The 16,010-nt window shown below is 31.8% G+C and overlaps 1 protein-coding gene across 1 annotated transcript in view; it reads left to right on the top strand.

Annotated features, from left to right (window-relative positions):
• Window positions 1-55: 55 nt before the first annotated feature.
• The window catches only part of LOC126881875 (zinc finger protein 816-like), a 71,366-nt gene continuing 55,411 nt past the window's right edge, over window positions 56-16,010 (top strand). The window contains exons 1-4 of the mRNA XM_050646525.1: window positions 56-584; window positions 638-800; window positions 9,368-9,559; window positions 12,686-12,839. Coding sequence (XP_050502482.1) covers window positions 462-584; window positions 638-800; window positions 9,368-9,559; window positions 12,686-12,839 — 632 coding nt within the window. The 5' untranslated portion in view covers window positions 56-461. The remainder of the gene's footprint in view (window positions 585-637; window positions 801-9,367; window positions 9,560-12,685; window positions 12,840-16,010) is intronic.

Raw genomic sequence — 16,010 nt, 5'->3', positions numbered from 1 at the left:
ACTGTCACTCTGTCAGCGTGATTTACAATTCTATGGATGCATGGTAGATCTGATCAAATATTTTATTACTTGGCTGTAAATATTTGATGAAAAGTGCACTCTTACTAAAATTTAGTTAAATTGCTTTTAAAACACATTTGCAACCGCAACAATTTTTTGCCTATGGTAAAAAATTCTTGAACGAAATTTATTAGTTGAATCACGTGAGTATCATGCTGATTTGTGATTGGCTGACCAACGGAAATGTCACGTCAATCATGCTATGCTACTCCGCCATTTTGATATCTATGTTGTAGAAGTTGTTGTAACGTAACCATCACTCTGATTTCTATGTATGCCTGTGGTACAGAAACAATATACTTTTGAATTCATGAATGCCTTTCACAAGTCAGTACAGTGGGCTCTATAAAATTTGAGTCGAGTTTTGTGGTACTGAACAACAAATTTCTTGAAATTTTACCATGTATAAAATTACGTGCAGAACTTGCCTGTCCCTTGCAGATGACGACGAATGTATTCAAATTACCGAACATTTGGATAATGAGAGTATCAAAGATGTTTTACTCCAATATGTTCCTCAAATGGTAATAAATAATTTAAATTTAATACATTTAAATAACTTTGTATAAATTTTTAGGAATCAACATTATCAGATAAAGATAGAATTTGTTTTATTTGTTTTGAAACTTTGAAGAAATTTAGTGAGTTGATTGATAGATGTATTGAAATTGAAGAACAATTAAGTAATAATCAAATTATTTTTGAGAATGTCGATAGCGAGGAAGAAGATCAAAACGAGGGTTAGTATTTTATGTAAAAAATTTCAAGTAAAATAACAATATTTATTTTTAACTTCCTGAAGAATATTTTTAATATTAAGGAATATACAAAATTTAATTTGTAATAAAACATTGAAGAATAGTCTATTAAATGTTTTATAGGTTTTTAATTTTTTATTTTTGTAATTAAATTTTAAATGATATTCGGTTCAATGAATATAATCATGGTAAGTCTATAGAAATCTACAGCATAGAAAAAGAGCAAGAAAATGAATTTATAGGAAGATGCATAGAAATACAGTAGAACTACAATTATCCGGATTAATTGGGACCGGACCTGATCCGGATAATAAAAAATCCGGAAAATTTAATTTTTCTCGAAAAAGGCCTTTTCCGGGAAAGAAATGTAATTACAGCAAAACACAATGGAGAACATATCGTCGCCTTAATACTATAACTTGATAACTCGAAATTAGTAGTTTTGAGATAAACGAGTTTAAAGATTTTAAAGATATTTGTGCTGCTACCATGATGTTAGTAAATAAGGAATTCACTCTGCGGCTCTAAAATACTGTTCCTTAACTTTTTGGCAACTGATCTATTTAGGAATATGGTGTAAATTTGTTTTCCAATATGGAAAAAAACATGAAAAATTAAAGTTATCAACTTTTAGCACTACCATAATGTTAACATTTGGTAATGTCGCATGTTGTGCTAAGTCGCATATAAGTGAACTTTTTAACACAACTAATATTTTAAACATTATTTTGTTGAAAGTTAGCCCTCTGCCATGGGGGTTGCCAGATCTGCTAACAATTCTCGAATTCTTGCATTAAAATGAACCGAATAAACAGATGGCAATTATGTGGTAAGTTCAATGGTTTCAGAGAAACACGTGCTAAAACTAGATAACTCGAGTTATCTAGTTATAGCATTCAGTGTATGTCGTATTCACGATTATTTCGATTAAATAATAGCTTGATAACTTATCTTGTCAAGTTTTAGCACTGAATATTAGTGGCATTTGAGTTTTATCAACTTTCGTCAATCATAAATAAATACTTAACCCGTTTGAAGTGAGATATCAAGTTTTTACACAATATGGAGGCAAATAAAATACATCTTGTGAACTAGTTATCTCAAAAACGTCAATTTTGGAGTTATCAAGTTATAGTACTAAGGCAACGATATATGGTATTTATTATGAAATACAATACAGTATACACAACAATACGTAAATGGCAAAGTTTACATTACGTAATATTGACACACAATACTGAATCACAGTAAAATGAATTATTTTTTTGCAAATTTGATTTTTTCTTTTTCTCAATCTGATCCGGATAATTGGCGATTTGGATAATTGGAGTTCTACTGTAGAAGTGTTGTGGAAGGATAATCATAAGGAAATGAAAATTGAACTACAACCTGGAGAGACAGCCTTACACATTATAATCTTTGAATATATGTATATAATGCACAATAAATAGATGTTCTAGGTGTTTTATTTGTGAATTGATTAACAGATGTATTGAAATTGAAGAACAATTAATGACGTTCTACACCTTCGGCAAAGAATTAAGGATTTGCATGAAATTTTAGTCTGTTTAGTTTACTTAAATAAAACTAAGACTTGATTTTTTAAAAATTGTTTTACCGTGCCATTTAATTAAGGGTCAAAGTTAAGTTTTAACATGGGCTCTTATGGGAATTCTTAAAAAGTTAATAATTTTTGACCCAAATTTATGATTTTTAATTATTTGGGGTTACATTAAAGGTTTTTTTGTAAGGAATACCATATTAAAAAATGAGAATTGTTTACAGTACCATTTATTTTTAATTTTTTTATTATAATTAATTCCGTAATTTATTTTTATAAAGTATTCAATACTGACACATATGATTTGAGTATTCTGCTATAAATGCATTGTTACCGACTTTCACTTGCATATAAGTTTCCCCCCTTTCCTCTGAGAGGCATACCCTGCAAGGAAGGTGTAGAACGTCGTTAAGTAATAATCAAATTATTTTTGAGAATGTCGTTAGTGAGGAAGATGAAAACAAGGGATAGTAGGTGTAGGTATTTTATGTAAAAAATTTCAAGTAAAATAATATTTTTTCCACCTACCTCTACCGAAAGTATACTTTTCCGGACCTGATTGTAGGGAGCAAAGCTGTACTTTTCCTCCCTAGGGAGGAAAAGTAAAAGTGACGTCATGGTATTTCATTCATGAAATATAACTTATTGACGCCCTGTACAATATCTATTTTCTATTACGTAAGTATCTATACAGTTTAACGTTTATTTATAAAACACCCTGTATTTTGCAGAATGGTAAAAAACAGTAAATTTTTATTTTGATTTAACAATGTTTACATTAATAATTTGACTTATATTTGACAGTTGACAGTTATATTGTGCCTACTTGTTAGTTTTAGGTTTAATACATTTTGTTGGGTAGTTAACATAAATAAATTCAGTAAAAATGAAAAAATGACTTGTTATTTGAGGAAGGTGGAAAAACCATATGTATAACATGGGAGTAAAGTGCCTTTTCCTCCCTTGAATGATTACTGCCCTCCGCTACGCATCGGGCAGTAAACTTCATTCTCGGGAGGAAAAGTAGCACTTTCCTCCCTTGTTATACAAATAGCTATTAACTTCCTGAAGAATATTTTTAATGTAGGTATATAAATACAAAATTTAATTTGTTATAAAACATTGAAAAATAATCTATAAATGTTTTATAGGTGTTTAATTCATTTTTAATTATTTTTATAATCACATTTTAAATGATATTCCATTCAATGAACATAATATTCCTGGCAAGTCTATCGAAATCCTACAGTAGAGAAAGAGTGAAAGAAGATAAATTTTTAGGAAAATACATAGAAATAGAAGATCAATTAAAATTTTGGGCATCATTAAATTGTAAGGAAATGAAGGCATGACAGTGTTGTCATGTGTGCTTCGAATTAGTAGCCTAATAAAATAAAAAAAGTCAAAATGTAAATTCGTACAGGTTCAAACAAATTTTATATCAAAGTTTAGGTGGGTACAAAAGATATTTTCAAGAAAGTATCCGAATCATACAAGGGGATCATTGTTTAAATAATTAAAAAGGGGTCATTTTTGCAAAAAAAATACTTTTTTAACTGCCGAGGTAATTCACTTATTAATAAAGGTCTATGGAATTTTTTTCTGCAAAGTTGAAGGGTAAATCTTTCACATAAGACTTACTAAATTAAATTTGACTCCCTATTTATTTAAATAATTGTATATAAAACTTTAAAAACAAATTTGCAAAAAATTATTTTTAGCGTTTTAAATAAACACTATAAAATATCTTATTTTACATAGTAAGCTGCGCTATGTTACCAGTATTAATAAAAAAAAATTGGTCGAAAAATATTTAATATTTTTTGAGATATTGAATTTGTTTATTAAATGTTACTATATTTTCAATTGCAAAAACGCGGTTGTTGCCGGAGAAATATTCACCTGCTTAACATCTCATTATTTTTATGTACATTTTCGATAAATGTATTGATAAATTCAAATTTCCATTACACTCCTCCCTAAAATGGCATTTGAAAATTATTAAAATTTGTTTATAATTTGTTTTTTTAATACCGTCGCGGGGATTAAGTATTTTGAAATGCCGTTTCGATAATTGGGTTCCTGGGCATTTTTTACTAATTAACAAAAATTTTTTGTCGTTTTTTCTTTTTTTTTTCTTGGTGTTCTAAGTATTACTTTTAGGGTTAAATTTTATTAAGAATGTCTCTGAGTTGTAGATTCTAGACCTAAAAATATTAAGATTTAACTAAAATCTCTTAAATAAAATGTGGCTACTTACTGAGTTACAGGGTGTTTTATTTAAAAATTATTGTTACCAAGTACTTTAAAACTATTTGACGTATCCTTATCATACTTGGCAGAAAGTGTGGCTATTATACACCCTACTAAATTGTGATTAATACACGTTTCTAGCTAATGCCAGAGGCGTACTACAGGGGATATTGAATGATTGACCCTTCCCAAATTCTACGCCATTGAGTGAATTATTATTTTAGCGAAATTTTTCGATTCTCCAATACTTTGTATGTAAATAACTTTAGTGGTATCGATAAAGTCATAAGTTTGAGAGATATTGGAAGTTTAAAATGAATGAATGAATGAATGAATTAAAATAACTATGCCGTTTAATTTTTAACGTCCAATATCTCGAAAACTAATGACTTAATCGTTACCAGTAAAGAGTATATTATTTACATAGAAAGTATTGGAGAATCGAAAAATTTCGCAAAAATAGTAATTCCCTCAGTGGCGTAGAAAATGGGAAGGGTCAACCATTAACTATCCCCTGTTGTACGCCTCTGGTAGTAGCTAGAAACTTTTATTTATCAAAATTTAGTAGACTGTATAGTACCCACACTTTTTCCAAGTATGATAAGGATACGTCAAATAGTTTGAAAGTACTTGGTAAAAATAATTTTTAAATTGGTAAAATTTGTAGTCTAAACTAAAATGGTAGTCCAACTCTGAATCGAATATAAACAAAACCTGCCTTGAACCCTTTTTTATCTTTTTCATTTTTACTCAATTTGTGAGTATTAGAAACTGTCTTTCGGTCCTTTTCCTAGACGAAGAGAAGGTAAATGCGTGGCCTAAGTGTCCTCTATTTGCTTTCTCCTATTTCGTCGTCTCTATGTGATTATATATTGTAAAATCCGGAGATATGGGATGCAGCCAGAAAGCAGTTTATTAACGAAAAGTCTTGGATTTAAAATATTGTTTATTATATTTTTATTTCAATTATTCTAATTGTTTAAAAAGTAGTAAACTTTGTATCTAGGGCTTTTCGTTTTCCTCGTAATACGAGAGATGTCGCTGTATTGCGTCTCAAAAGGCGGGTTCATCGCATCGCGATGGTTTGCTTTAAAAGAGGCAGAATGTTTGTATTCCCTTCAGAGTTGTGACTGCATAATCTTCACTGATGATGCATAAGGATGCTGAAATAGTTACTATATGGAGATGGTAGTCCAACTCTGAATCGAATATAAACAAAACCTGCCTTGAACCCTTTTTTATAAATTTTTAAATTGTTAAATAAAACACCCTGTAACTCAGTAAGTAGCCACATTTTATATAAGTGAATTTAGACCAATCTTAATATTTTTAGGTCTAGAATCTACAACTTAGAGATTCGACATTTTTAATGAAACTTAACCCTACAAGGACCTGTAGTAATATAACTCGCAAGAAAAAAAAAAGAATAGGAAAAAAAGACAAAAAATTAGTTAATCAGTGAAAAATTCCCAGGAACCCAATTATCGAAAAAATACTTAATCCCTGCGACGTTATTAAAAAACCAAATTATAAACAAATTTGAATAATTTTCAAATGCCATTTTAGGGGGAAGTTAAATTGAAATTTGAATGTATCAATACATTTATCGAAATATACATAAAAATAAAAATAATAAGATTTAATACAGGTGAATATTTCTTTGGCAACAACAGCGTTTTTGACAACAGAGTAACATTTAATAAACAAATTCAATATCTCAAAAAATATTAATAATTTTTGGACCAATTTTTTTTATTAATACTGATAACATAGCGCAACTTCTCCTGTAAAATAAGATATTTTATATTGCTTATTTAAAACGCTAAAAATAATTTTTTGCAAATTTGTTTTTAAAGTTTTATGTATAATTATTTAAATAAATAGGGGGTCAAATTTAATTTAGTAAGTCTTATGTGAACGATTTACTCTTCAACTTTGCAAAAAACAATCCTATAGACCTTCATTAGTAATTGAATGATCTTAGCAGTTAATAAATTATTTTTTTTGCAAAAATGATCCTTTTTAATTATTTAAACAATGATCCCCTTATATGATTTGGATACTTTCTTGTAAAATATCGAGACAAATTTACACTAGCAAAAAAACGCGCCAAAAAATGTAATTTAAGGCCCCATTTTTTGACCATTTTTATTTACATTTCATAATATCATCATAATTCTTAATTTCATGATATATCATTTTAAAAATAGTTAGTCTAATTGTAAAAGTTTAATACCAAAGTTTGTGTCATTTATTTGTTAGCAATTCCATCTTTGTAAATAGATATGCATATCAAAATAAATACAGATTTGAAGTTTTGCAGTCCATACATAATGAAGCTTCACATTTTTAAAGATACCCAACTGATTTTTTTTTAATTCTAAACGCGGCCTACTGCGAATTCAAAAACACGATAAATTACCGATATTTTGCTTTGAGTTAGAGATATCGGAAGTTATTTGAACAAGTTGTTCCAAATATTATTCTAACCCCACATACCAAATTTCATAACAAAATTCGCACTTTTAGATTTTTCATTATTGTTAGTCAGGACCCTAAAATTCGTTGTCCCGAGACGCACGCAACTGAGACGAGAAGCTACTTAGCCTCCCTTGGTATATCTGCGGGCAGCGTGTGATGGCACTGTAGATGCCACTGTTAGGAGACCGGGTCTCTTTAAACACCTGCTGCGCTGCACGGAGCATTAGCAACTGAGACTGCTGGGCTTCTCGGCTACGTTCATGCATCTCAGGATAACCCAGGGTCCTGCCTACAATATAATAAAACTGAGACACGATCATGCGTTCTAATGCTAATGCTCCGTGCGTATGGATATTTAATGATAATATGGAATTTACACGCTGTATAATAGTGAGAGTGCTTGTTGTATTCGCGATTCATGATAAACAAAACAGTGTAGAGTGTGTAAAAAATTTATGGGGAGGCTAAGCCTCCCTTGCCTCCTCTGACGAGCCGCCACTGATAAAGACCTCTACCATGGAACCAACCTCTGGTTACAACCTCAATCTGAGCTTTCTACAATTTACAAAGCCAACATATAATTAACACGTTGAACGCTGCACGAATCATATACGATTCACGCTTATATTACTGACAGGGCAGCGCGAATCACACTTGCTTCGCAGTGACTGCTATACTGTATGGACCACGGCTAAGTCGGCCCAGAGAGCCGTAATATTATATACATTGCGGCGTTAAACGTGTTAATAAAGCATATGAAAAGGACTCTACAATATGCAGTTACCTACCCATCCATTCTTCTAGGTAAAAATTCCAATGAACTACGAGTAAACTGAGAGCAAATGAAAGAGAGTTTATATTCCATTCCATCATCATCCCCCTACATACGTTTTAGTCTCCCAGGAATCTTTAGAGAGGCTATATGTTCAACTCATGTACTCTGAATCAAAAAGAAAACAAACTGTCTATTAAAGCAAAAGCATAATTATAAAAATAATCAGTAGGGATTGGTAGACTTGGCAAAAAGTGTCAGAAAGTACACACTACTAAATTATGTTAAATAATCGTTTCTGGCTACTACCAGGGGAAAGTGAATGGTTGGCCCTTCCCAAATTCTATGCCACTGACAGAACTGCTATTTTAGCATACTTTTTAGATTCTCCAATACTTTCTATCCAAATAATACACTCTTCATTCGTAACTATAAAATCATTAGTTTTAGATATATTTGAAGTTAAAAATAAAGCTGTGAAAACAAAGAAATAACTGTGCCGTTTCATTTTTAACTTCAAATGAAGAGCATATTATTTACATAGAAAGTATTGGAGAATCGAAAAATTGTACTAAAATAGCAAATCCACCAGTGGCATAGAATTTGGGGAGAGTCAACTATTAATTTTCCCTGTTGTACGCCTCTGGTAGTAGCCAGAAACGTTTGTTTAACATAATTTAGTATGGTCTACAGTATCTACACTTGCTGCAAAGTCTGATAAGGATATGTCAATTGGTTTTAAAATACTGGGTACAAATAATTTTAAATAAAACACCCTGTAACTCAGTGAGGAGCCACATTAGGTGATTTGGGTTAAATCGTAATATTTTAAGTCAAAAAATCTAGAGTTAAAATATTTCCAATTGTTAATGAGAAATCCTGTATATGTAGAACCGAAAAGAGAAAGAACAGCAAAACTTTTTCAACTGATTGTAAGAATCTGAAATATTATTCCAAGCATTGAAAATGATTATGTCTTCCTTCTCCAGGTCATTCAAAGCACTTGTGTTTTGAACTAAGATCACATTTTTTTTTCTTCAATCTTTCCAATTCAACACGAAGACGTTCTAATTTAGAGCGCCATATCTCATTGTTTTTTGAATCCAGCAATTATATTTCACAGCTGCCAATGCCAATTTCAAAATGAGAAAATTTCAACTCGGTTATTAAGAGGATTTTTGGCAAATGCTACTTTATTAAAATAAGATGTAATATTTTTCCTACCAAGTTTTTTTTAATTAAAAAATATTATTGGGTGGATATTTGTGCCAGAGTCACACTTAAGAGCCACATTTGGCTCTGGAGCAGCACTTTGCCAACCACTGTTCTAAAACATGACCGTTAAATCTCAAATATATGCACCGTTATTAATGTTATTATTCAATACTAAAATTACAAGTATGAAGATATCCTTTATCCAACACAGTATTTTTAAAAATTCATTGGTTATCTCAATTACTTTAATTCAGATTATCTTTTCAGAAAACTACAACTGTGATGCAGATGTTCTATCTACAAAAATCCTAGGCTTTGATCACGATCATGACTATATCAAGAATGATGATTCCTATTTGACAACTAATAATGATGATGAAAATCAATTTGAAGAGTTTCTTGATGATAACCAAGGGGAGGAAACCTGTGAAAATAGCATAGAAACTGTATTGATTCCAGGTAAATATGTACATATTAAAAATCATCAAAAAGATCATTAATATATAGGTTTTTTCTGAAAATTTTTCGGAAATACTCTAGAAACAATAATATCCATGAAAAATTGTAAATAAATAGATGAAATATAGGAGCGTGAAAATTACAGTAAAACATTATTCTTTTTATTTTTTTCTTTAAGTTGTAACTTGGATACTAACGAACATGGTTAGATTATTGTAAACTTGAAATAATGCTAAATAATATACCAAGCGACAAAACACATTTTTCAAGGTTTAGACCTCAACTCTACTAATACTGCAATATATTTATACATATTTGATGAAACTGTTGATTTAATATTTTTTCAATTCTTTTAATGTATCATCATCATAGTCATTAACATCTTAGTAGATGTGTTGTGGTTCATAATTGGGCTTCAGCAGCTCGGACAGTTTGATTGATAATATTTCTCCACTGGTCGCGGTCATCAGTTACATGTATTGCCTCAGTATACTGTTTGTTGAGAAGCTTTTTAGTAATGTCCGCCCATCGCTGTGGAGATCTTCCGCGTTGGCGTTGAGTCTGAGGCCTTCCTTGGACCACCAACCGCTCCATTTTGTGATCACTCCGATGGATATGACCAAAGAACTTTAAAATTCTAGAGTAAACGGTACTGGAGAGACGCTGATCCGGTTTAATTTCATCCAGAACCGAGACATTTGTACGGCGAGCCGTCCATGGAATTCGAAGCAGGCGTCTCCATGTCCACATTTCAAAGGCGTCTATACGTCGTCTATCTGATTCTTTGACTGTCCATGTCTCGCATGCATAGTAAAATATGGAAAAGACCAGAGTTGAAACGAGTCTCTTTTTGTTTGTCATAGTAATGTGACGATCACGCCAGACCCCGTTTAGTTCACTCATTGCTGCTCTTGCTAGTTGAATGCGTCTTCTAATTTCGGGTTCACAACTGCCTGTGTTGTTAACTAGAGCTCCAAGATATATCATAGATGAGACTACCTCGCATCCCGCAATAGTTTGAGTTTCAGGAAACTGTTGTTGGCGATCAATAACCATGATTTTGGTTAACCATGATTTTGGTAGTTAACCATGAGTCCAAATTTAGCACTTTCTTCCTCGAGTTTTTTTAATAATTCAATAATTTCTTCTGGAGTAGAGGCTAGAAGTGTAGTGTCGTCTGCGAAACGCAAGTTAGATATCTTAACACCACCTAGGTTTACTCCTCCCTCCCAACCATCCAAGACTCTGCGCATTATGAACTCCGAATAGATGTTAAATAATAAGGGAGATAAAACGCATCCTTGGCGTACTCCCTTCTCCAAAGTGCATTTGTCAGACAGGTATCCGTCCATTCGAATATATGCCAGGTTATCTTGGTACAGTTTGCTAATAAGGTGAGTCAAGTGTTTAGGTACACCCATTGTCGTCAATATGTTCCATAGTTTGTCCCATCTAACATTATCAAAGGCCTTTGTATAATCGACGAAACATATAAATATCGGGATCTGGTATTCTCTGGCTTTTTCTATGATGTTTCTTACATTAAGGATTTGTTCTCTAGTACCTCTGCCCTTTACAAATCCAGCCTGCTCAGGTGCTATTTGCCAACTTATGAAGTTTTCTAGACGCCGTTGCAGTATGTAGAGGATCACCTTACTGGCGTGTGATATTAGAGCTAATAGCCTGTAGTTGTTACAATTATTTGTTGAACCTTTCTTATGAAGAGGTATGATTATGGTCTTTCTCCAATCCTCAGGCCAAACGCCTGTGTGCCATATTTCATTACACAATCGATGTAATATTTTCACTCCACATTCCGGAAGATGCTTCAAGACGTCTGCAGTAATGAGATCATATCCTGCTGCTTTGTTTAACTTAAGTCTTTTTAAAGCGAATTCCACCTCGGAAAAAAGTATGTCAGGTTCAGATTCAAAACTAGTGTGGTGTGTCTCTGTTGAAGGAGAATGGAAATTGGAGGTCTGGCAGTAGGTACAAACGGGGTGTCCGCTGACATCTGGTCCGTATTGGCGTATAAAGACTTACAATACGCCCTCCAAACATCAATAACCTTGTCCAAATCCGTCTGTACATTACCTTCATCATCTTTGATAGACCAAGATTTCTGTTTGAATTTACGTGTGAGTAGTCTGACTTTATCAAAGAGTTCTTTGGTGTTATTTGTGTCGGCATGTAGTTGAATTTCTCTGCAGATTTTCTCTATATGCTTGTTTTTGTCTCGTCTACAAGCAGCCTGAATAGCTCTAGATAGCTGTCGGTACTGGGAATTCCTGAGAGGGTTCTCGATTCCAGCAATTTTAAGTTTTCTACGTTCTTCAACGAGGTCAAAAGTATCTGCAGACATCCACACTTTTTTTGGTCCGGTTGAGACGGCATTAGACTGCCTCGCAGTCAGCCAAGGTCTGTATCAAGGTATTTTTAAAAGATAACCAAATCTTTTCGGAATCATGAGTGGCGATAGTTGGTAAAATAATTTCGAATCTTTCATTACATTGGCTTTTAAATTGTTGTGTATCTTTTATTTTTGATATCCTCTTGTTTCGGATCCTAGCACATGCCTTGAATTTTTGCTTTAGCGTTGCAAAAAGAAGTTGGTGGTCAGAGCCGCAGTCAGCGCTAGGTCGTGTTTTACATTGGCTAATAGATGTTTTCCAGCGATGTTTAATCATTATGTAATCGATTTGATTTCGGTGTCGTCCGCCAGGTGAGATCCAAGTGTACAATCTTCTGGGGTGGTGCTTATTTTAATGTATATTATACACCTATTATAATAGGTGTTAAATGGGGTTTAGTTACTATCTTAGTGAAAAAAAATAAATAAATAAAAAATAAAAAAAAACTAGCATAGTTGTATTTATTAACATAGTAAGTAGAAATTCTTATTTGTAAGCTTTATTTTTTATTATTCTTTATTTATAAGTGTATACTGTACAATTTTGTATGAATGAATACTAATTTTATATGAAATTACGGGCTAAATGTTCTAAACCAAGGCCAGAAAACAAAAAAAATATACACTTGGATCACAAATTGTCAAAGAAATCAATAGTCACAAAGACACTCCATCAAGAAAAACACAAACAAATTTTCAATGGTTTTACTTTTTAGGTACTCCCAATACAAGTAAACTCTTGCAAGAAGACAGTACCTTGGACTCAACAGATGAAAATAATTTATCTCCCAATATAGCATTAGCAGCATCTGGTGATGAAATAATGGATCCAAGTATTCATTCTCTCAAGGTGGAGTGTCTAAATGATTCGTAAGTGATAACAATTTTCATTTAATTATTTTTATTATAATTGAAAAGATGAACAGAAAAGTTTAGAAAAGTAAATAAATTTAAACTTTAAAAGTAATTGGTACATTTTTGAATTTATACTTCTTTAGACGCAATTGGGAGTGAATTTTCATTATTCTGCGCGCATGCGCACACTGACAGTATGGCGTTTAGTTGCTAAATCTTTCAAGTTATGTATAAATACATCAGTGCAAAAAAAGTCGTGAAAAGAATATATTAGTGTGTTTAGTAAATATATTTATTATAGTTTTTGTGTCTTTCGATTTGTCTTCCTCAGTAGTAAGATAAGTATTATTAAAACATTTATATTCATGTATTATACTTCACTTCGACTGTTTGTTACCGTGAATTGTCATTATGTCCGAGACGATACAAACACAGACCTCGTAGCATGATTGATATAGCATTTGGCTAGGGATCAAGAGGTCTTGAGTTCAAATCCCGGACCATTCCTATTCTTTTTTTTTTATTTTTGGAAAGGGGTAAGCATTAAAATAAATTGTTTAAAGTATATTTATTTCGATGAAATCATATAATAGAAGTATAACTTCTTACGTGCGTACAAAGTACACACACATTATTTTTTTTATACGGGGTGTTTGGTAAAGAATGGGCCATAGCTTAACCTTAGATTCCTGAGGTTAAAATAGGTCGATTTAAGCTAACTTACCTTAGTACAAAAGTTGATAATAACAGAAATATAGGGTGCCAAAGTTAAACTTTTATTTATTTTTGAATATTACCTGACAGGCGAAACTTGGTAGTGGTGCTGGTACTATACACCCTTATAATTTATGTTAAACAAACGTTTCTGGCTACTACCAGAGGCATACAACGGGAGAACGTGAAGGGTTGATCCTTCCCAAATTCTACGCCACTGGCGGAATTTCTATTTTAGTGCAATTTTTTTATTCTCCAATACTTTCTATGTAAATAACATACTCTTAATTCGTAACGATAAAGCCATTCGTTTTTGAGATATTTGAAGCTAAAAACGAAGGAGCATAATTAGTGTGACCAACTAGTCCGAAAAATCCGGGACAGGGCCCGAATCACGAAGTCGTGTCCCGGCGTCCCGGACAAAGCTTCCGGGACATCCGAATTTTCAACGTTTTAGTAAAACTATTTTGAAATTTTGAATACGTTATTCTTCTAAGAATTCACATCAAATTAAATTGATGAGACGAAAAAAAGTTGACAATTTCTAGAGTGTACTAATATGTAATATTTACTAGTAATAATAGTGGTATTTACTTAAACCACATCCAAAACGCCATTTTATATCAGTGTAATATTCTATGAAAACTCAAATATGTGAACTTTTTTACAACCAATTGTGGCTTAATCCCATCAAAAATATAATAGTTCTCAAAATAAAAAATTGCCCAATTTTCGTTGAAAAGTCCCGGATTTCAGGTATTTTTTCCGCTTAAGCATAATACATTAATCAAAATAAGTGTGCCTTTTCATTTTTAATTAAAATATCTCGAAACCAAATGACTTTATCGTTACGAATTTATTATTTGCATAGACAGTATAGGAGAATCCATAATATTGCTGAAATAGCAGTTTCATCAGTGGCGTAGAATTTGGGAAGGGTCAACCATTCACTTTGCCCTGTCGTACGCCTCTGGTATTAACCACAAACACACATTAACCAGTGTATGCCAAATACTATAAGCGTTGATTGATAAATACGGAAAGATACGAAAGCCTATGCATTATTTTGTTGTCTTTAAAACCTGCCCGTATAGTGGCGCACCTAGCTTGTTGGAACTAGCCTTAGAGGGAAGTGTAAAATTCTCCGTACTCAAGGAACTAGCCAAGAAGACGCGGTTATTTTACGTGGCCCGTATTCAAAATTTTAACGCAGCAGTCACTATCATATTAATCTATATTAATTTTTTTTTGTTTTTTTTTCTGCAAAAATGTTGAAAATATAAATTGACTATAGAGTTTTTTTCACTAGTCTTGACCTCACAAGTAAATACTTTTCGAGTTATTTGCGAGTGAATATATTCATTTCTCAAAAAATAGTACGTTTTTAGACGGATTTTCGCAAATAATTTAAAAAGGAAGTATTTCACCAAAAAAACATTCAAAGCAAAAATACAGCTTATCAAAAAGTGAAAAAAATGTTTTATACAAATATGACATATAAAGTCGTAGACCCAGTAAAAGCAGAGTTGTAGCTAATGAAGAGTAGGTTCTTATTATTTGTCAAATTCAAAATTGAATATTTCTACATGAAATAACCAAAAAATTAAGAACTTTTCGGGGAAAACTAATCATAACTTTTTTAAAAAGTTTAAAAACAGCTTTATTTTTTTGAGTTTCTAATATCAGAAGTAAACAAGTTGCGCACAAAATAAAGTTGATCCCTATTTTTTGTAAAAAAATTTAAAAATCACCTCCTAATTAGCATCTCAAATGAAATTAATCAGTAGCGCTTCATAAGTTACTTTACGTATGTATGCTTATAGAGGATCTGTAAGTTTCATCGGTTCAAAGTGCTTATTTTTGAAAGGCTGTAGTTAAAAGGGCTTCAATGAGTCACTAATCACGAGTATATGCAAATTCGGAACAGCCATATCTTAACCAATTTTTGTATTACAGAAAAACAAAATATTCAGAAAGGCAAGACCTTTACACTTTGGGATATTTTGTATCACTGATAATTAGAAAGTTATTTACAAAAAAGGCATTTTTTTTCAAAATAAAAAAAATACTGTAAAACTAAATTTACGATGAAACTTACAGATCATATTATAAACAATACATAAGTAAAGTCACTTGTGAAGCGGTAACAATAATTTGATTTTATTCGTCTTGAGGGGCCAAACGAAAAACACAAACAACTTTTTTCTTTTTAAATCGTGTTCTGTTGTGATTTATAGCAAATTTATAGAATCTCTTTCGAAATAAAAATTTTATGCAAGTTCCCTTTTAGAGGGTGATTTTCACGCTTTTTTAAAACTATCTTTTACAAAAAAGAACCAACTTTATTTTCAGCGTAACGTGCTTACTTTAATGCTAGAAACTGTTTTAAAAACAAAAACAAAGCTTTTTTAAACACTTTAAAAAAGTTGTGATGAGTTTTTCTAGAAATGTGCTTTATTTTTTGGTTATTTC

The sequence above is a fragment of the Diabrotica virgifera genome, chromosome 3 (genome assembly GCF_917563875.1).
Source record: "Diabrotica virgifera virgifera chromosome 3, PGI_DIABVI_V3a".
NCBI lineage: Eukaryota > Metazoa > Arthropoda > Insecta > Coleoptera > Chrysomelidae > Diabrotica > Diabrotica virgifera.
This window is presented reverse-complemented; position numbering and strand designations above follow the sequence as displayed.